The sequence below is a fragment of the Bubalus bubalis genome, chromosome 11, assembly GCF_019923935.1.
Source record: "Bubalus bubalis isolate 160015118507 breed Murrah chromosome 11, NDDB_SH_1, whole genome shotgun sequence".
NCBI classification, from domain to species: Eukaryota; Metazoa; Chordata; class Mammalia; order Artiodactyla; family Bovidae; genus Bubalus; species Bubalus bubalis.
The window spans coordinates 1596260-1616423 of NC_059167.1; the positions used below are offsets into that span (position 1 = coordinate 1596260).

Genomic DNA, 20164 nt, shown 5'->3' on the forward strand with positions numbered 1-20164 from the left:
GGCAATGCTTTATCAAAAATTTTTGCCTTGGCTTGACAACCTAAAGGAAAGAATGGGGAATCTGCAGGCTAGTCTGTGGCTGAGCCAGAGCTTGGACGAAACCAGCAGGCTCCCGGCACCAGACGCTATTAGGACACTTGCTTACAAACGGCGGTGGTACCGCACTGCATTCAACGTCTTCCATCCCCGATCCACAGAATGAAACCCCTTTCTGTGGCAAGGAGGACAGATCTGACTCTTCTCCTGGACCAGAGGCTGAGAACAGTGACCTCGGGGAGGAGGGGCACTCACCAGATGGAGAGGAACAGCACTTCCTAGGGTCCTGCTCTCCTTGCCCAGGGTCACCAGGCTCTCCTTAAACTCAGAACACAACCATTTTGATTCGTCTGCCCCCATGGAGCCAATGCTGGAGAACTGACCTATGACCGGCCAAGACTCCGCTTTAGGCATGGGTGAGGCGTGCTCTTTTAGAAGCTGTGAGAGAACAAAAACGAACGCTAGTCAGTCCGACCATGTGGAGAGAAAAGCCGTGACAGCTCAGAACACGGTTTTCTGTCCTCGGATCGCCGACTTCACAAGGAAATGCTGAAAATGGTTAATGCTCAGTTTCATACCCACGTACAGCTTTTCTTCTTTGGGAAAAGTTTTGTTTTTAAGCTTTTACTGGTATACAGCTGCTGTGCAATGCTGTGTTAGTTTCAGGTGCACCGCAGAGGGGGTCGGTTACACACATCCACTCTTTTTTAGGTTATTTTCCCCATAGAGGTCACTAGAGTACTGAGTAGAGCTCCCTGTGCTATACAGTAGGGTCCCTATTAGTTATCTGTTTTTTATATAGTAGTGTATACATGTCAATCCTTTGGGAAATGTTTTTAAATACCGAAAATATTTTATTTTAATGGAGTAAGTTGACGAAAGTATTTCTCTTCCAAAATTCTTTGATTTGTACTTAAACATATTAAAAAAAAAATGACCCATTTTAGTAGCAATGTCAGACAAACTAGCAACCTGCCATATGAGATTAGCCTTCTGCCTCGAAATTCCAAAGGTTTAATACACTGAAATAAAACCTAGAAGGTCAAACTATATTTTGACTCTTATCATTTGAAAAAGGCTTGGGCTCTGGGCAGCTGTGATGCTCTATAAATGAAAAAGAATATATTTAAATACGGATACACACCACCTTAAGCCCTGGGGAAGACTGACCTGCATTTCCTGCTTTGTTTGATATTTATGCAAAGATGCAGAAACAAGTCAGAAAACCCTTGAGAATTTTCTGTCTTTAAACCTGTGCTGAGCACCTTTCTAGAGGCTGGAGACAGCAATAAAAATAAGCCACAGTTCCTGTTCCAGTGGAGCTCATAATCTGACAGATGCATTGTTCAGGGTTATATGCGTTATTCTCCTTACCACTGAGCAGGCATTAATACTTATAAACACACTTCCCCACAGGGCCCACACAGTTCTCAACTTCCACCCTGGGTGCAGCATGGGGTAGGAAGCAGGACTGAGCCGACAATCACAAGACTTGGCTACTATTCTGGGTTCAGCCCTTGATCAGCCAGCGGACCGTGGCCCAAGTCCTGGGCTTCTCTTCCCCCGCAGCGGGGCAGACTTCTGATCACGCCCCGTCTTTACTGGAAGACAGCTGTGATGCAACACAAGCTCCTGACTGTGCAAAGGGGTTGCAAACTCAGATAAGAGGCTACTCTGCTTCAGTAAGACAGGCATCCTGCACAAGTGTGTGTGATCACCTGGCCTTTCTGAACCACCAGTCCACGAGCTAAACCCCGCAAGTGCTTACTGAACAATCAATACGTGCTTTCCCCTCCTTTCCTTATTCGATCTCTACACGATTCTGTGAGGGAAGTACCGTCATTATGCCCATTTTACAGATGTCAAGAGGGTGGGAGCAAGTCAAAGTCACACGGCTTGTAACCAGGTCAGGATGTGGCCCCTGCTGTGGGTATCAACTCACAAAGCTGTGCACTTATCCAGCATGTGGGCTTCCCTGGTGGCTCAGTTGGTGAAGAATCCACCAGCAATGCGGGAGACCCAGGTTCAATTCCTGGGTCAGGAAGATCTGCTGGAGAAGGGATAGGCTACCCACTCCAGTATTCTTGGGCTTCCCTTGTGGCTCAGCTGGTAAAGAATCCGCCTGTAATGTGGGAGACCTGGGTTGGATCCCTGGGTTGGGAAAATCCCTGGAGAAAGGAAAGGCTACTCACTCCAGTATTCTGGCCTGGAGAATCCCATGGACTGTATAGACTATGGGGCTGTAAAGAGTCAGACACGACTGAGCGGCTTGAACCATCCAGCCTATGGGACTCCCCTGCTCCCGAGTTCAAGACAGAAGGATGGTGGTGTTGACACCCTGCCTGCTTTCAGCTGTGGTCTCTGCTAAAAATAGGAAATCAAAAACTGTCATCAGCCAAGGGGAATTCTCACACAGCATCAATAATCTATGGAAAAAGAGGGGCTTTTAAGAAATAGTGTTGGGAATTTACTAAGATGAACTGACTCCTAGAGAGAGAGAGGAAACTTGAAGCTTTAACCTGCTGCTTGCTTTATTTTGTTAAAGACCTTTCTTGGCTTATTTTCATACCAGCAGCAAATGCCATTCTCATAATAACAACTTCTAGGGCATTGGTTTAGCAAACAAAACACATCACAGCTCCGTTGTGGTCTTTGCTCAACACTGTTTTCTGTTCTTTGTTGAATCTGTGTGAAAAATCCTTGACATTAAATTAAAAAATCCTTCACGTGCTGAGCAAAAACTACTTGTATAAATACAAAGTCTCTAATTATCTTTATTACGAGAAATTAAAAAACTAAAAATCGTCCATATGCTTTTGCCATTTAGATCTGTTAACTCTGCACCTATAAAAGAGGCAAAATGTTAAAATGCAAGTAATTAATGGAAACTATAATTAGATAATCAATTTCAAGTGCCTAATGCTTGCCTAAGTTGTGCTAGAGATATTATAAAGCTGCTTTCAAAATAGACCAATTATAAATGAAATAGCAGTGAACATACAATAAAATTTTTTTAAATAGTAAAAATTTTATTACCTTCCTAAGCCTGAAATGTCCCCAATTATCTTTCTGATTTCCTTGAAAGCGTCCCGGGGTTGAGGCAATAAGGTAAACACTACAACAATACAAAATGCACGTTAGAGAACATGGTGACGTGTGGACCTCCACACACAAACACCGACAGTAAGCAGGAAATGTTCCGAGAGCCAGCCCGCTTTCTTGAGATGCCTCCTCCGAGGAGTTAACTGACACTTAAATAACTTTCAAGCACCCTCTGCAACCCCCACAGGGTGGAAGTCAAAGAACTTGGTGACTTTCAGAGCAGGCACTCCAGTGGGGACTCAGGTGAGTGGGGAGAGCCCCGCGCCTCCACCCCAGCACCTGAGGGCCAGAAGGTGCCGACGGGGACGGGCCCCGCTCTCCCACTTCCTGAAGGACAGCCCAGCGCCCCTCCAGCACCCGCCAGGCCCCTGCACCCCATGTCTCGCATGGTCCTCGGGGTGCCTCCCGAGCTGCTACGAGGCCACGTTTACCCTACTTTGTTTCTGAGAGGTCGTGCTCCCGGATGGTGTCTATCCACTCCTTGAGAGGGGCAGCGTTATAAGCCGCCAGGTAGCTGATGAGGTCAGCTTTGAAGTTTGTGGCCGATTCTCCAGATCCGTGGGTCCCGTGGACGACTCTGGGGTACAAGGGGCTCAACCATATTCTGGAATGGAAAAAGAGAACCACCTTGAACAGTCAGGAGCAGAGCTGATCACAGTGCTGTCTCTGTAATCAGGCACTCACCTCCAGGAGGTGAGCTCTCACTGCCTCTCTCCACCTGCTGGTAAGGCCACCCTTGTGTGTGTGAGTGCTAAGTAGCTTTAGTCATTTCCGCCTCTGTGACCCCGTGGACTGTAGCCCGCCAGACTCCTCTGTCCATGGGGTTCTCCAGGCAAGAACGCTGCAGTGGGTTTGCATGCCCTTCTCCAGGGCATTTTCCCAAGCCAGGGATTGAACCCATGTTTCTTAGGTGTCCTGCATCTTTACCACTAGCGCCACCTGGGATGCCCAAGGTCATCCTTATGAAATATAGAACAAAGTTGACTGTACCACTCCAATGGTTCTCATCATATCCAGAATTATTTTTGAAATGCTTACCATGAATTTTAGACCCAGGAAGGCCTGGCCTCTGCCTGCCTCTCCCAACTCGACCCCTCCACGCTCCCCCATTCACCCACTCACCCTGCTTATTCGCTCTCTGACCTTCTCAGCTCTACACTGCCTTTTTTTCCCCAATATTTATTTGGCCGCGCTGGGTCTTAGTTGCAACATGTGGGATTTTTAGTTGTGGCATGTGAACCCCCAGTTGCAGCAGGTGGGATCTAGTTTCCTGACCAGGAATCGGGCCCCTGCATTGGGAATGTGGAGTTACAGCCGCTAGACCGCCAGGTAGGTCACTGCACTGCTTTCACAGCAGCTGACGGCTGCTCCACTCCTACTGCTACAGCAGCCCCACACAGTGCTGACCCCGGCGGGTTCTGCCCAAAAGCATGTCGTGCAGCTCTTTAGCCAAGTGGAAAATGAAAGTTATCTATATTAAGAAAAAAGTGTATGTGCAAATATGTTTTCAATAAACAAACTCATTTTCATATATATATATCTCTATATCCCATATCTGGTGTCTGGAATGAGGTATAGCCTACGTTTAGTTATACTACATTAACACTAACCTCAGGCTTTCAAATAAATTGGTAAAAATACTTTAATGACATCTCTAACTTCATCGATTCTTTGCCAGTGTACTTTGCCAAAACCTCTATGTCCTACCCACGAATGGCAAACGACCACATCTAAACCCAGTTCTTCTGTGAACTGGCCCCTCGTAGATTACAGAGAAATATGGCTTCAAAGCTCATGTGCAGCTCCTTCAGCTGCAAAACCAGGTTAGCAGTCCTATCTCACAAAGATGCCCACGAGGTAACGAACAGGGCCCAACAGAAAGCAGCCTCAGCAGGCAGGAGCTGCGTCTGCCGGTCTCCCCTGCTCTGGCTCCTCCCGCCACAGTCCTGCCTGGGAAACCACAACAGAAACTGCCCGTTCCTCTCTCACTGGTGGCCCTCAAAGGAGACTGAGAGGCAGGCCGTCAGAACCTCGAGAGTCCTGGCTGGGCGTCTCCTGAGCTCTGAACGCGTTCCCAGCAGGCTGGCCTGTCATACCTTCCTTCCCCACATCAAGGAGACCCCTCGTCAACCACAGATTGGCACCTGCCCTCTACATCTACAAGCATTAAATCATGTGCGGCCGTCTTTCAACGCCCCTGAAAGAAGGTCAGGGTGGACAGCAGAAACGAGGCACCATGTCCTGGAGGGGGGGACTGGCAGAACAGGCCTTCAGAGAGTCAGATATTTTCAGGAGCCGATTTTAAGAGCCTAATTCTTGTATCTCCTCGAATCTAGAAAAGCACTAAAATCCTTCATGGTGACACCTGCTTCTCACGAGTAGCAGTAACCTTCATGAAACTAGCATAAACCTTCTGTTAAAAATGTGCTTGATGGCATGCACATATTCACCAAAATCACACGTATACTGAATTCCCCCTGCCTCTCTGGAGCAGCTTCTGATGAGCTATCTGAAATGCCGTCTCCTATAGTCCTCATTCTGCCCCAAATAAAACTTGACTCACAGCTCTCACGGTGTGCATTTTTTAAAGTCAACACCTTGCACAATGGGTAACGTGTGAGACCAGGAGAGGAGCCCAGGTTCTGCACCGGGATCTGCTGCTACCTGGCCGTGTCACTCTAGGCAAACTCGGTAGCCCCTCTGCGCCTCCCTCGGCTCCTGTGTGTACCGTGGCCGTGTTGGGAGGGATGGATGGGGGCAGTCTCTCCTCCCCACAGCAACTCGGGGCTGCAGGATGAGGGGGGCTCCTCCTGGATCAGAGGGTCACTCACAAGAACGGTCCTGGAGGAGGAACACAACAGACAACGACTTTCCAACCAGGACATCGAGATGTGAGACGTCTTTACCGTTTGACAAAATAAAGAAACCTCGGGCCAGATAATTTTAAAATTAAGACATGAACAGGTGGATCAAGAAGCAGGTGAAAAGGACGGATGGAATACCTTTAGGAGAGGAAAGAATCCACAGGCCCATGATAGGCAGACTATGAAATAAGATTACACAAAATAACTTTTTAAAATATTTAAATAAAATTATAACCCGCGACATGAAACTGTGAAGTATCAGAGTAGAATGTAGACTAACAGTACCCCCTTTCCTGGGGGGCCAGCAGAGGAAAGTTGGAATGAGATTTTATACCACTTGTACTTTGAGTTTTGAACCATGTGAAGCTACACCTAGTCAATACATTTTTTAAAAATTAAGTGTTTTTAAATAAAGGAAAAAAATGAACACCTAAGCCCTTTACCTTTAATCCCTTCCCCACAGCAGCCAAGTCAAAGATGCCTAAGGAAGCAGGGCTGCCTCTACACTCCAGAAGGAGCCGAGAGCCATGGGTGGGATTCTTTGAGCCACAGGAGACTCAGAGTCAACCTGACAAATCCTTTTAGTTATTGTTCCTCTAAGAACGAGCTATGTCAATTTCATTTCCTTTTTAGATGGGGCTACAGATGAGTCACAGGTCCCAAAACTCAACCGGCAGCTTAGAAGCTTGAGGGCAGCAGAAGACCTTGTCAACCGGAAACTCAGTGGATCAGGAGCCCAGCAGCCAAGGCTCTTAGGGACCGTCCACCCCCACCCCCATCAGCACAGGGCGGTTTGCAAGTGCAGCTTGAACGGGAAGCGGGAGCGTGTCTGTAGGAAAAGTGCCAGGCAGGGCGACAGGCTGGCGTGAAGAAAAGACTGCCTTTCACATTCAGAAGGGCTGTGTGATAGCAGAGGCGACTGGGGCTGGGAAGCCCACCCAGGCTCAGCAGGTCCAGAGGACGGCAGCTGGGAGGCTCACTGTCTCGGCTCAATTCAGGGTGCAACGCAGGCTCAGTGAGAGCCCTGCATGAGTGCTCTAGCCCAGGCTGGGTGATGAACGGGAAAATGCGTGAACCCCAAAAGGGTGCTTCTTCTAACACCGGCAGGCAGAGACATGCAGAACGGCTTCTGCAATCAAGGGAATGGAGTCCAAGGCTGGCTGTAAGGAGGGCTTCCTGGGAAGGAGAATGAGGGTGAGATGCAACTCGAACAAGTCCCTAAATGCCTAAGGATGGATCCTACCTTCCCCAAGAGATCGAAAACTAGATCTAGTGAACACACACCACGGACAAGGGTTAGTAACTTAAAAACAGCATGAAAAACCTTTGCGTTCAATCCTTTCAGAGATTTATGATCATATTACAGGCTCTGAAAAGACAGCAGTTTAGAATGTTTTATGGGAAACCAAACTGATTGGAGGTAAAGGGATACATATATATTTTTTAGTTTTATCAGTTTATTGCTACCAACCCATCTCCCTCTACCCTCATGCACACGTGCTCAGTCACGTGTCCCCATGGACTGCCCCTCACCAGGCTCCTCTGTCCATGGACTTTTCCAGGCAAGAATACTGGAGTGGGTTGCCGTTTCCTTCTCCATAAAGGGATATTTTTAGCATACAACCAACCCCTGAGTTTTCCTTTGATGCCTAGGGGGCACGCTCAGGTACAGGTGGGTGTGGGGGTGAGTGAGGGCCAAGAAAGTTATCAGGAGGCTCTTATTGGGAAATAATACGTTTGGCCCTTCCATTTTTTAATCCTCTTCCTGCCTCAGATCCTTAGACCTACTCGGCAGGAGAATATATGGATGACTCCATTTTTGTAAAAAATAGGAAAAAAACTACAGCATATAAATTTTATGTATTGGTATGTTTACAGGAAAAAATGGAGGCAGTGACAGACTTTATTTTCTTGGGCTCCAAAATCACTGTGAACAGTGACTGCAGCCGTGAAATTAAAAGACACTCTCTGGAGAAAAGCTATGACAAACCTAGACAGCATATTAAAAAGCAGAGACATCACTTTGCCAACAAAGGTCCATACAGTCAAAGCTATGGTTTTTCCAGCAGTCAGGTATAGATGTGACCATAAAGAAGGATGAGCACAAAGAACTGATGCTTTTGAACTGTGGTGTTGGAGAAGACTCTTGAGAAGTCCCTTGGACTACAAGGAGAACCAACTAGTCCATCGTAAAAGAAATCAACCCTGAATGTTAGTGGAAGGACTTATGCTGGAGCTGAAACTCCAATACTTTGGCCATCTGATGCGAAGAGCCAACTTACTGTAAAAGACCCTGATGCTGGGAAAGACTGAGGGCAGGAAGAGAAGGGGCAACAGCGGAGGAGATCACTGGATGGCATCATCAACTCAACGGACATGAGTCTGAGCAAACTCAGGAAGATAGTGAAGGCCAGGGGGGCCTGGTGTGCCGCAGTCCACGGAGTCACAAAGAGTCGCACGTTACTTAGCGACCGAACAACAACATATACAGGTATAAAGACAGGTGTGGATGATCGTGGGCTAAATGGTTAACATCAGTTACCACAAGGGAGGCAGCATCACTTTTCTGCATGCATCTCTTTTCTATGCCATAATTCTGGTTTTTTCCTCCCACCATGAAACGAACAGAGCCCTACAAACCCCTGTGTTTTCTGGTGCCAGTCCTCGCGGATGAGGTTCGACGTGTGTATGACGACCCGGAGGCCTTCCTCATACAGCAGAAGCATCATTTTCCTTTAAAAACAGAAAAAGGAACAAGTAGCGTTAAAGAGTACTCTCAAAACACCTTTCCAGCGCAAACGCAACAGGTAAGAGAACTCTCACATCACCCAGACTGCAAAATTTATAGTCTCCGTTTCTTCCACACATTCTCAACGTCTGCTCAAGTGACAGGCGGAAAGCCACCTTCCAAAACGCTCGGAGTGCTGGATGACTGAAATGAACCTTTGCTCCATTCCGCCCACGTGGCCAGTCCTGGCACTGAAAACCCCTCCCACTCCAGTCTGGCCCCTTATCATCTACTTCGCATCGCCGTCACTATGAGGGACGAGAGCAACCTGCTCACTCAGTGTTTCCAGGGTCTGGTCACTCCCTTGTGCTGCGCTGTGGCTACCTAGCGTTAAAACCAAACAAAAGACTGCAACAGAGCAAACTAGAAACTCAAGAGAACATTGCGTGCAGGTAAGCACTGGCTCATGAGACTGGTTTCAGCACTTATCGGTGTGGATGTGTGCAGCAGGCTGAAATAAATACACTTCCCACTGCGGGCTGCAGTTTAAGTTTGAAAGATGCTTCATTTTTGAGAGACTGATCTTTTTTTTCTACAGGCAAGGCTTTATTGGGGCCCCTGCTACAGCAGAGGGGCATGAAAACAAGTAACCACTGATCTTTCCTCACACTCCATAGACACCAGGCTTGTCACCAGCCTGAACCTGGGCTGGAGGTGAGTCTTGCCTTTTATCCCTTGACTCAAATCAGCTCTTGAGATTCATTCCTTTCAGATGGGGCTTCCCCACTCATCAGAATATTTCTCTTAGTTGAATTCCAGTGAGGGGAGGGGGAAGAGCACACAGATAAGAGGTTCCCATCTGAGGCTGGAAGACCTAGACACCTCTGCTCATCACTTGGAGGATGTCTGACCCCACACATCACTCTGTGTCCCTCAGCCTCAGTTCCTCACTTGCAACATGAAGGATCGATCATCCGTTCACTTTACAGGGCTGCTGTGATAATGAAACACAACACGCGTTTTGCTTAACTTAAAGCGTTCCGTGTGTGTGTTCCCTCTATGCTTCAACGCCCTGCTTTACTTCATCATCTGTTAGGAGATAATTCTTGGCCTCTTGATGGTTTTCTAATTATTTCAGGAACCTAAATTCTCTCCCCCACACCCAGCTAGAGATTTACTCAAGGCAGTAACTCTGCTTTATTTCCACTGAGGCCAAAATGCTACTTAATATTTACTGATGGAAGTCAGTTTACACCTGGGGAAAAAAAATGAACCACTCGAAAAACAACAACCCGAATACTATTTAGATAGAATAGAGTTAGCATTAAAAAACATACAAAAGCATATAAAACAGAGAATAAGATTTAGCTCTTGCCAAAAAAAAGAATTTAAGCTGGCAAACAGTAAATTAATGCAAAGCTGGAGAAAGACAGCTGTTGAGACAATCTGCTTCCCACTTATGAGATGTGCTCCCTGAAACCTCAACAAATTTACATACACAGTCGCCAAATTAGTAGCTAGTTGTAATTAACAATAAGTCAGTTATGAATTCATGATGTAAGTTTTACAAATATTTCCATTAGCCAAGGCATCATTTATAGGGACATTCATACACTAATGTCAGTGAATCCTATTAAACTGTACCGAGAACTGCTCTAAGGGGACCCATGTTAATCTTTTCATAGACCAAGTGGCGTGTCCCAAGAAGGTCAGAGTTAAAAATGGATAAAAACACAAAATGAGGTCTCCCTGGAGGAATGCTGACCTGCATATTATCTAGTAAGCTGTGTAGGGAGCAAAAGCAATGTTTCTCACATTTGAAGCTGTTCCCTAACAGGAGAAAGCAAGCTAATATCTGTGGAGCATTTATTAAAAGACACTTGCTCCTTGGAAGGAAAACTATGACAAACCTAGACAGTATATTAAAAAGCAGAGACGTTACTTTGCCAACAAAGGTCCATCTAGTCAAAGCTATGGTTTTTCCAGTAGTCATGTATGGATGTGAGAGTTGGACCACAAAGAAGGCTGAGCGTTGAAGAATTGATGCTTTTGAACTGTGGTGTTGGAGAAGACTCTTGAGAGTCCCTTGGACTGCAAGGAGATCAAACTAGTCAATCCTAAAGGAAATTAGTCCTGAGTTTTCATTGGAAGGACTGATGCTGAAGTTGAAGCTCCAATACTTTGGTCACCTGGTGCAAAGAACTGACTCATTGGAAAAAATCCTGATGCTGGGAAAGACTGAAGGTGGGAGAAGGGGATGACACAGGATGAGAAGGTTGGATGACATCACCGACTCAACAGACATGAATTTGAGCAAACTCCAGAAGACAGTGGAGGACAGAGGGGCCTGGCATGCTGCAGTCCATGGGGTTACAAAGAGTCGAACACAACTTAGTGATTGAACAACAGCAATTTATGTGCCAGGCACCTAATGCTAGCACGCTAAGCCCCACCTAATCCAGAGGAGGCACTGCCATTCCCACTTCATAATGCAAGTGCAGACGCCGTGGCTGGGAGAGGCCACGAGCACCATCCGGGGTCCCACGTGAACCAGAAGCAGCGGGTACTGGGATCACACGTCTTGCACGCAGTGTTCCTTGGGCACAGCTTCCCCAGTGTGGGGTGGGCAGCAGCTACTTCCTGTTTCTGGGCACGGGCAGGCAAGGCTGGGTCCGGGCAGCCCAGGTGAGAGAGGGGATCGCATCCCAAGGGGAAGGAGGAGGCCTTCCTACAGACCGGTGGGGCAGGAGGCCCACCCTGGGCTCTGCGCCCTGCTACAGGGCATATCTGATGCTTCTCCCCGCTGTGGATTCTCGGGGGCCTGGGAGGTGCCTTTGCTCCCAGCTCTGGGGGCCACCAGAAAGCCTCGGCATTCTAAAGCCCTATGAGATAGGTCCCGGATGGCAGGGCATCTGGGAAACACAGGTGGAGTGCGTTCACTGTCGCCAAGAGGACCGTGAGCTCCTGGAGGACGCGGCTGCGTCTGGTCACTTCCAGACCCTCCGCAACACAGGTGTGGGTAAGGCCGTGTGACCCCAGAGATCCCGCGGAGGCACCGCAGCAGCCCCACTCTGTTGGGGGGGGTCCCCCACACATTACCAGGAGCTGGAAGGCCTCCCGCCATTCCTAGTTCACATTTGTCTGCCTCTCTCACCCAAAGACTGAGAGCTCCAAGGACAAAAGTCAGCCCATCTCAAAACGCTCTATATCCCCCGAGCTGGGCTTCAAGAGTATACTAGATATTTAATGAATAACTTTTAGCACATTTTAAAATAAGCAAGTGGAAGTAATTTCAAGACATGAGCTCAATCTCCTATCAGGTCCCGGCGTTTTAACAAGGTGTAAAGAGCGCACACTACGGGTGAGGGAGGGCTCTACCGCTGCAGTTCCCCGGCACTTGCCGCTCTGAATGAGGAGCCCTCCTGGGCTTAATCCGCAAAATGCCTGCGGTGGCGGCAAAGGAGGAGTGGACTTTCAAAGTGTGCGTCTCTGGGATGGGGGGTGTGTGGGTGTGACTGGGGGGATGGAACTTGCAAAGTGTGTATGTGTGTGTGTGGCCAGGGGGACGGGCCAAGGGAAACAGACTTAATTTTACCAGTGAGGAAGCAACAAAAGTAAATTAAGGGAATTCCCTGGCGGTCCAGTGTTTAAGACTGCACTTCCACTACAGGGGACACAGGTCCTACACGCCACATGGCCAAAAATAAAAAAAAATTTTTTAACTAAAAAAAGATAAAATAAAAAACTTTAAAAAACAAAGTAAACTAAGAACCCAAGTAAAAATAAACAGTTCTAGTCCTGTCTCCAACACTAACTGGAGGACAACTGCCTATTGACTTGGGGGCTCTAATCTATAAAATGAAGACAAAGGACCAAGCAATTTTTTGGAAAACAAAGAAAAGGAGAGCCCACTGCCTCGTTGTTACTGTGTCAGACCCAGGCCAGCCCAGCACTCCGTCCCTTCCGGCCCCAGGCTCTCCCAAGGCTACTTGGTAACACAGTTAAGCGTGCAGCGGGAATGTGCCCGAGAACACCTGACTGCCGGCTTGGAACGTGTGTCCCACGCAGGAGCCCAGCACAGCAGGCCAGGGACCCACAAGACTGACAGGGCCTTCTGAGTGCATTTCCAAATCAGGAAGGTATTTAGGCTGAATTCCAGCTAAGGGTGGGGGACAAGGGTCCATCCGGTGGGACCCTTCCCGGGCAGAATGTCGACCCAGGACAGCTGACTGCTGCCGCCCACCAGCGTCTCCTGTGGAGAAGCGGCAGGAGCCTAAGACGCCTGTCCAGTCTATTCAGTGCTGTTTGTATCCTGGGCTGAAATTACCCTTCTGTGAGCTCTACGCCATGTAAAGAACAATTGATTCCCCAGCGACACAGGTGCTTGAGATCACTCTCAAGAACCCTCAACCCCTCCATTACACTAAAGCTACCAATTAGGCGTGGCCGGTAAATGCGGCAACGTTGACACAAGAGCGTCTAAACCCAGAAGATGTGGGCTGGACAGGCGTCCTTTCACAAAGTGGCTCACGGCTTTCTGCTCTGGCTCCTTTCTGAAAACAGATGCAAAATACAGCTTTAAGCTCACAAAGCAAATGATGAGCGCATGCCCTCTTTTTTGGCATAATATCAGGAAAACAGTGGTCCCTGCAAGACTCGGGTGAACACTTCCACCTACGCGCTTCCTTGTTGCCTTAGGAACAGGAGGAACAGGTGCCAAAGGGACAAGCCTGGAGCAGCAGACGACCTGCTTCCACTGCTGGTCCAGAAGCAAGACGAGGCTGCCACACTCACAAGAGCGTGACATATTCCAGATAAATTTGATTTAGAAAAACACTGAAATGAAGGCAACCATGTCTTATTCTTTTCTCAGCTAGAGAACCAATTATGTAAAAGAGCTCCATAGACGTTTTAAGATGCAACTAAAACGGGGCTCAAGCTGGTATGTGTCACGTAGGAAGAGAAAAGTTTCTCCCGCCTATGGCCTGCACTGTCTCCGACACCGCCCTGGGAGAATTTTCTGAGATGTCTTAAAAGCAGGGACAGGTACCAGTCTCTTAGGCTGACAACTTCTTGCAAAATTGTTTTTTTTTATTTACAGCACAGAGCTGACCTAACAATATTCTATTTGCTGAAACTTAGAATCTTACAAAAGTCACAAGGCCTTCTTTACACCAGTGGCATCTTCAGGCATGTGATGGCCACGTCTACAGTCACTCACGACCCGGACCACAGCCTGTCCCCGCCTGTGCCCCCGGGCGGCTGTGAGCAAAGTCCTGAGCAGAGAGCAGAAAACCACATCAGAGATTCAGACTGTCAGGGCCGGTCCAGGTCCACAGATCCACACTTTCATTTCCTGGTACTTGGTCTTAAGACTGTTAGGGAAAACTCCATTTCCTCTACTTCTACCTTACAGCTTTCCCCTCAGCAAAATCGTCACATGTGAGTCCCTTTGAAGACTGATTTCTGAAGAGCATCATTTAATCTTTTAAACTCATATTACCCCCCATTTCATAAAAATTGCTTACGTGTGGTGTGTTCCAAATGCAATATCCAACTTTGCCTAGGATAAAAAAAGAGGTCAAGTCATTAAAAACAAACAAACAAAAAAACCTCAACAATACCCATATTTATTTAAAACAAAATTAGAAAAGATTCAGGTCAAATTTTTTTTTTTAAGTTTTTACTGCCATCTAGTGGGCAAGCCCTTGATCACCAAGACAGCCTTTACAATAACAGCATCCAGTGAGGCTTATTTAAAAACTTTTTAAAGTTACCCAGAATGATTCAATACATACTGCATTTTTAATTACAGTAATTAGAAGCGAGAAGCAAAATTTCTTTAGTTGTCGGAAAACGGGTAAAAACAAGTGAGATTCTATGCAAAGTTTTAAAATTAGACATTTGGCTCATACAAGTACATCCAATAAGTTTTCCAAGCATATTTTAAAGAAACATTAAAAGTGGTGGTGATATGGAGACATTATGATGCTAAAACAAAAGTTTTCTTGTATTTTTAACATAGCAAGGGTTGAAAGTAAAGATAATGTTATATCCATTTTCATGTTACAAAATGATAATTTTACAAACAAACTGGGGGGGGGGGTAGGTGAGGGAGTAAAACATTTTATCTAACATCTGGTATAGCAAGACCTTAATTAAGCAGAATATGCCTCAAGATGAAAAAGTTAAATAGAGATGTCAAAAATGGCTTAGTAGCTAGGAATTCAGTGTATAGACAGAGAATTCAGTGTATAGACAAGTCCTTTCTTCACAGCTTTGTATAACTTTGGAAAAATACTTGACTCTCTAAACCCATCTTTCTCCTCTTTGAAATGAGAGCATTGCTAAGAGACTCCGGGAGTTGTCAGGAATAAATCGGAAAAGTACACTTAAAATGGTTAGGAAAAGGAGCTGCATGGAGTAAGCGCTCTACAAACAGAAGTAAGTGCTATTAAAGTCAGAGTGCACCCCTGCCCACTCTCCCCAGATGGCCCTGTCTGCCAGGGGCAGCGATGGGCACCTGGAGTACACAGGCGAGAACGACACAGCCCATCTTGGCGATGCTCACGGACAGGTGGCCGCGTTCACCACCCGCACAAACTCAGGTTTGGGGTCTCACAGACCAGCATGCCGATCTGGCCACAGAAGAGTGGGCAGGAAGACGTAGTTAATGTCTTTGTTGTTGTTAATCGAAGAATAGATGACTTACAATCTTGTGTTAGTTTCAGGAGTACAGCAAAGTGACCCAGCTCTATACATACACACACACGTGTATATATGCTCTTTTGTGTATATAAATGTGTGCATAGTATTTATGTGTGTGCATAGATACATATTCTTTTGCAGATTTTTTCCCCTCATAGATTATTACTATAAAATACTAAGTATAGTTCCCTGTGCTATACAGGAGGTCCTTGTTGGTCATCTGTTTTGTATACAGTAGTTTCAGTGCTCATGTATGGATGTGAGAGCTGGACCATAAAGAAGGCTGAGTGCCAAAGAATTGCTGCTTTTGAACTGTGGTGTTGGAGAAGGCTCTTGAGAGTCCCTTGGACTGGAAGGAGATCAAACCAGTCCATTCTGAAGGAGATCAGTCCTGAATATTGATTGGAAGGACTGATGCTGAAGCTCCAATACTTTGGTCACCTGATGCAAAGAACTGACTCACTGGAAAAGACCCTGATGCTGGGAAAGACTGAAGGCAGAAGAAGGGGATGACAGAGGATAAGATGGTTGGATGGCATCACCAACTGGATGGACACGAGTCTGAGTAAGCTCCAGGAATCTGTGATGGACAGGGAAGCCTGGTGTGCTGTAGTCCATGGGGTCGCAAAGAGTCAGACATGACTGAGTGACTGAACTGAACACAGGTTTGGAGGACAGGGCTTGTTATGCCCTCTAGTGGCTTCCTTGAAGCACGCGACCAAATCTCCTAAACTTCTGTACCTGTGAAAAAACACTGTATTTCCATTGATTTTATTGCTGGTTGTCGGGATTCCTGTGTCATTTATTTTCTGCCCATTGTTAAGTGCTATCCTACTTCAGTTTAACCTCTCCTGTCTTTGGAAACAAATGCAAAACAGAATTTAGGCAACTGCTAATCAAAGGAGGATCTTGTGCAGAAGGCGAGCCTAACTAAACAGGATGGTTAGAGATGGAATGATTTAAAACTCCAACTACACAAAGTACAGTGAGTTAAATCACAGGAAAAATGTTGTGAGATGGGTTTAAAATTGATCAGATTGAGATTTCTCACTGTTTTTATCTTTAAAATAATACACATACACACATAGTTAATATTCTACAGCTGAAGAATGATTGATGCGTTGCAGATACAACCAGTCCATCCTAAAGGAGATCCGTCCTGGGTGTTCATTGGAAGGACTGACGTTGAAGCTGAAACTCCAGTACTTTGGCCACCTGATGTGAAGAGCTGATTTGAAAAGACCCTGATGCTGGGAAAGATTGGGGGCAGGAGGAGAAGGGGACGAAAGAGGATGAGATGGCTGGATGGCATCACTGACTCGATGGATGTGAGTCTGAGTGAACTCCAGGAGTTGGTGATGGACAGGGAGGCCTGGCGTGCTGCGGTTCATGGGGTCGCAAAGAGTCGGACACGACTGAGAGACTGAACTGAACTGAAGAATGATAAAACCTTTGGGAGCTGGGATTCTTTAATTTTGTATGAATAGAAGAAAAAGGACATTAGAAAGTAAATGGAAAATAAAAAGAATCAGGTTCTATGTAATTTACTCTTGTCTCTGTCTATACTCCAAGGGCAGAAATCCTGAGTCAACTGCACTAAGCTATTGGCCAGGAGAGAAAAGGGCCATGAAAGATTCATTCATCAAGCTGCTTAGGAATGGACTGACCCACCTACTCAAACAGGAAAAGGTGCACATTCACCAGCCACTTCAGAACCACCACAGGAAGGAAATCATCAACATTTCTTAATTCCTTGCTACCCCTGCTTCTTACACCAAATGCCACATACAAAAAGACCCTTTCAGACATGAGTCTAAAACAATGAGCCTGAAGGAAACTCCAAGACTCACTCGTCGGTCACACTGTATCTCCATGTACTGACTGGAAAGTATCAGGACAAAATTACAGGGATATAGAAAAAACGGGAAAAATTGAGGTCAGGAGGAGAAGAGGGTGACAGAGGACGAGACGGTTGGATGGCATCAGGTCTGAGCTAACTCTGGGAGGTAGTGAAGGACAGGGAAGCCTGGCATGCTGCAGTCCATGGGGCGGCAAAGAGCTGGACATGCCTGAGCGACTGAACAATGACGACGACAGGAAAGCCGGGCAACAGCCTTCTCTTTGCCTCCTCTCTGCTCTGGTCCCAGCAAACCAAGCCTGCTATGAGACCAGTGACTGCCCCTTGTGGGACTTGAATCACATGCACTGTGCAACTCGCAAGGTAGTTTTCTAAGGTTGGGTTTCAATCTAAGTCTCTCCAGTATTAAGTGATTCTTGTGAAAAAGAACCAATGGCAGGACATTCCAGGTGGTCCAGTGCTTAAGACTTTGCCTTCTGATGCAGGGGGTGTGGGTTTGATTCCTGTTTGGAGAGCTAAGATCTCATCAAGCTTCGCTGCCTAAAAAAACAGAACATAAACAACAGAAGCGATATTGTAACAAATTCAATAAAGACTTCAAAAATGGTCCACAGTAAAAAAAAAAAAAGTCTTTAAAAAGGATCTAAGGGCTGTGGGTAAAATGTCAATGGCAGCTAAATATAAGTTAGGTAGGTGGTCACACTAAAAACTACCAGTGTGAAGCTGCCCTCACAGAAACTGCCACTGAACTGACTCCAGAGAACCTGTTCCCCGTTGAAACCTCTGCTTCCAGAGGTTTGGACAAAACAGATGTCAACCAGTGGACTGGCAACTTGGGGAAAGAAGGGGACCCTTGATGCGCCAGGTGCAGTGGAGAAAGCAAACGCTGGGACCTGGATGAGAAAGCTGGGAAGATGAGATAGATGACTTCAAGACGAGAACCACCGACACCAACGGGGCTGTGTGACCCCAGAGGGGAGAGCGAGGACCAGGAGGGAGGAGGGAGGGCGGGCGCGTCACCGCGGCCAGGCCACAGTACCCAGACGCCTGCTCACACGGTGTGTGAAGGCATTTTTTTTTTTTTTTTGAGGAGATTAACATTTGAATCAATGAATTTGAGCAAACTCCAGGACACAGTGGAAGACAGAGGAGCCTGGCATGCTACAGTCAATGGGTCACGAAAAGTCAGACACAACTTAGTGACTGAACAACAACATTTAAATCAGTGAACTGTAAGGAAAGGAGATTACCCTCCAGAATGTTTGTGAGCCTTAGTCAGTCAGTTGAAGTTGTTAAGAGAAAAAAAAATTAAAAGACTGGTTCCCACAAGGAAGAAGGAATCAGTCTCTAGTCGGTCTTTGGACCCAAACCGTAACATCAACGCTTCTCAAGGTGTCCAGCTTACCGGGCCGATGCTGGACTTGCCAGCCCACACAATCACGTGAGCCAGCTCTTCTAAAGTCAATGTCTCTACAAATTCAAACACACACACGTATAACCTTACTGGTTCTGTTTCTCTGGAGACCCTGACTAATTACAGAGAAACTGGGTCAACATAGAGAAAAAACTTTCAACCATGAGGGTTACCGAGGAATAGGACAGGCAACCTCAGGAAGCATTTAAGCCAAGGCTGGACAGACGTCTGTTGGTGATGCTGGAGAGAGGATTCCTGCATGAGGAGGGTGGACACACTGAACGTACAATTTCCTTCCAGCTCTCAGCCTAAGGGTGACCTTGAATGTCAATAAGCAGCTTACCTGGCAGAGGGTGACGTTCCCGTAAGGCTTCGCCTCGGCAAGGAGGTGAGCCTTTGCTTCCCGTTTGTCGCCATGCACAAGCAGGACTGGTTTCTTCCTGAAAGGAGATTACAGGTATTTGAAATCCCTCATTCATGAAGTTGGTCTGGTGCCAGTGAAGGAACACTGACCACCGACACGTGTGTCCGGCCTGTGTGGTGATGGCGTGCAGGGCCAGCACAGGGCAAGTGATCAGTAATCTTTGCTAAGTGGTTACCTTCATAAGGGGGCCCCGTGGCCTGATCCTGAATCTCTGCAGTGACCTAGAGGGGCTGGGACTACCCTAGGTCCTTGAGCAATTATCTTCTTTGGTCCAAAAGGATGCATCATCAGCTGTGTTATTAGATTAAGAGATCACACTTAGTGTTGTCGAGCGTGATGCTCTTTTCTTTCCCTTGTTTTGGACCAAACAATAGGTCACTTCCTTACTAGCCATCCCTTCATTAAACACCTACTGTGAGTGAGGCCTGCACCACACGCCCAGGATACAAGAGTGAGAGGGCCCAGGTCCACACACGCAGATTCACCAGGAGGTAGTTATATTTCAGTGAAACAGAGCCCCGTGTGCATCAAAAATGCCCTATTTTTCAGTTCAAAAGGACAATATAAAAATATTCTGCAGGAGTACTGTTTGCGATAGCTGAGAAATGGAAACAACCCAAATGTTCATTGATAGAGGAATGGATAAAGAAGATGTGGTACATATATACAATGGAATATTACTCAGCCATAAAAAAGAATGAAATAATGTCATTGGCAGCAACATGGATGGACCTAGAGAGATTCATACTGAGTGAAGAAAGTCAGAGAAGGAGAAATACAGTATGACATCCCTTATACGTGGAATCTAAAAAGAAATGATACAAATGAACTTACTTACAAAACAGAAAGAGACTTGCAGACTTAGAAAAGGAACTTATGGTTGCCTGAGGCGGGGAAGGGATAGTTCGGGAGTTTGGCAAGGTCATGTACACACTGCTATATTCAACATGGATAACAAGGACCAATTGTACAGCAATGTTATGGGTCAGCCTGGATGGGATGCTGGTCTGGGGGAGAATGGATACATGTA

At 46.6% G+C, this 20164-nt stretch overlaps 1 protein-coding gene across 16 annotated transcripts in view; it reads right to left on the reverse strand.

Annotated features, from left to right (window-relative positions):
* Window positions 1–20164, reverse strand: part of TDP1 (tyrosyl-DNA phosphodiesterase 1) — a 74903-nt gene that overhangs the window by 42831 nt on the left and 11908 nt on the right. For 15 of the 16 annotated variants that reach the window (XM_044924622.2, XM_044924628.2, XM_044924629.2 and 12 more), the window contains 6 exons: window positions 19054–19150; window positions 14259–14293; window positions 8643–8735; window positions 3575–3742; window positions 3073–3151; window positions 292–474 (listed from right to left, as the gene is read on the reverse strand). In XM_044924622.2, coding sequence (XP_044780557.2) covers window positions 292–474; window positions 3073–3151; window positions 3575–3742; window positions 8643–8735; window positions 14259–14293; window positions 19054–19150 — 655 coding nt within the window. The remainder of the gene's footprint in view (window positions 1–291; window positions 475–3072; window positions 3152–3574; window positions 3743–8642; window positions 8736–14258; window positions 14294–19053; window positions 19151–20164) is intronic. The other variant, XM_044924633.2, reaches the window with a different exon arrangement.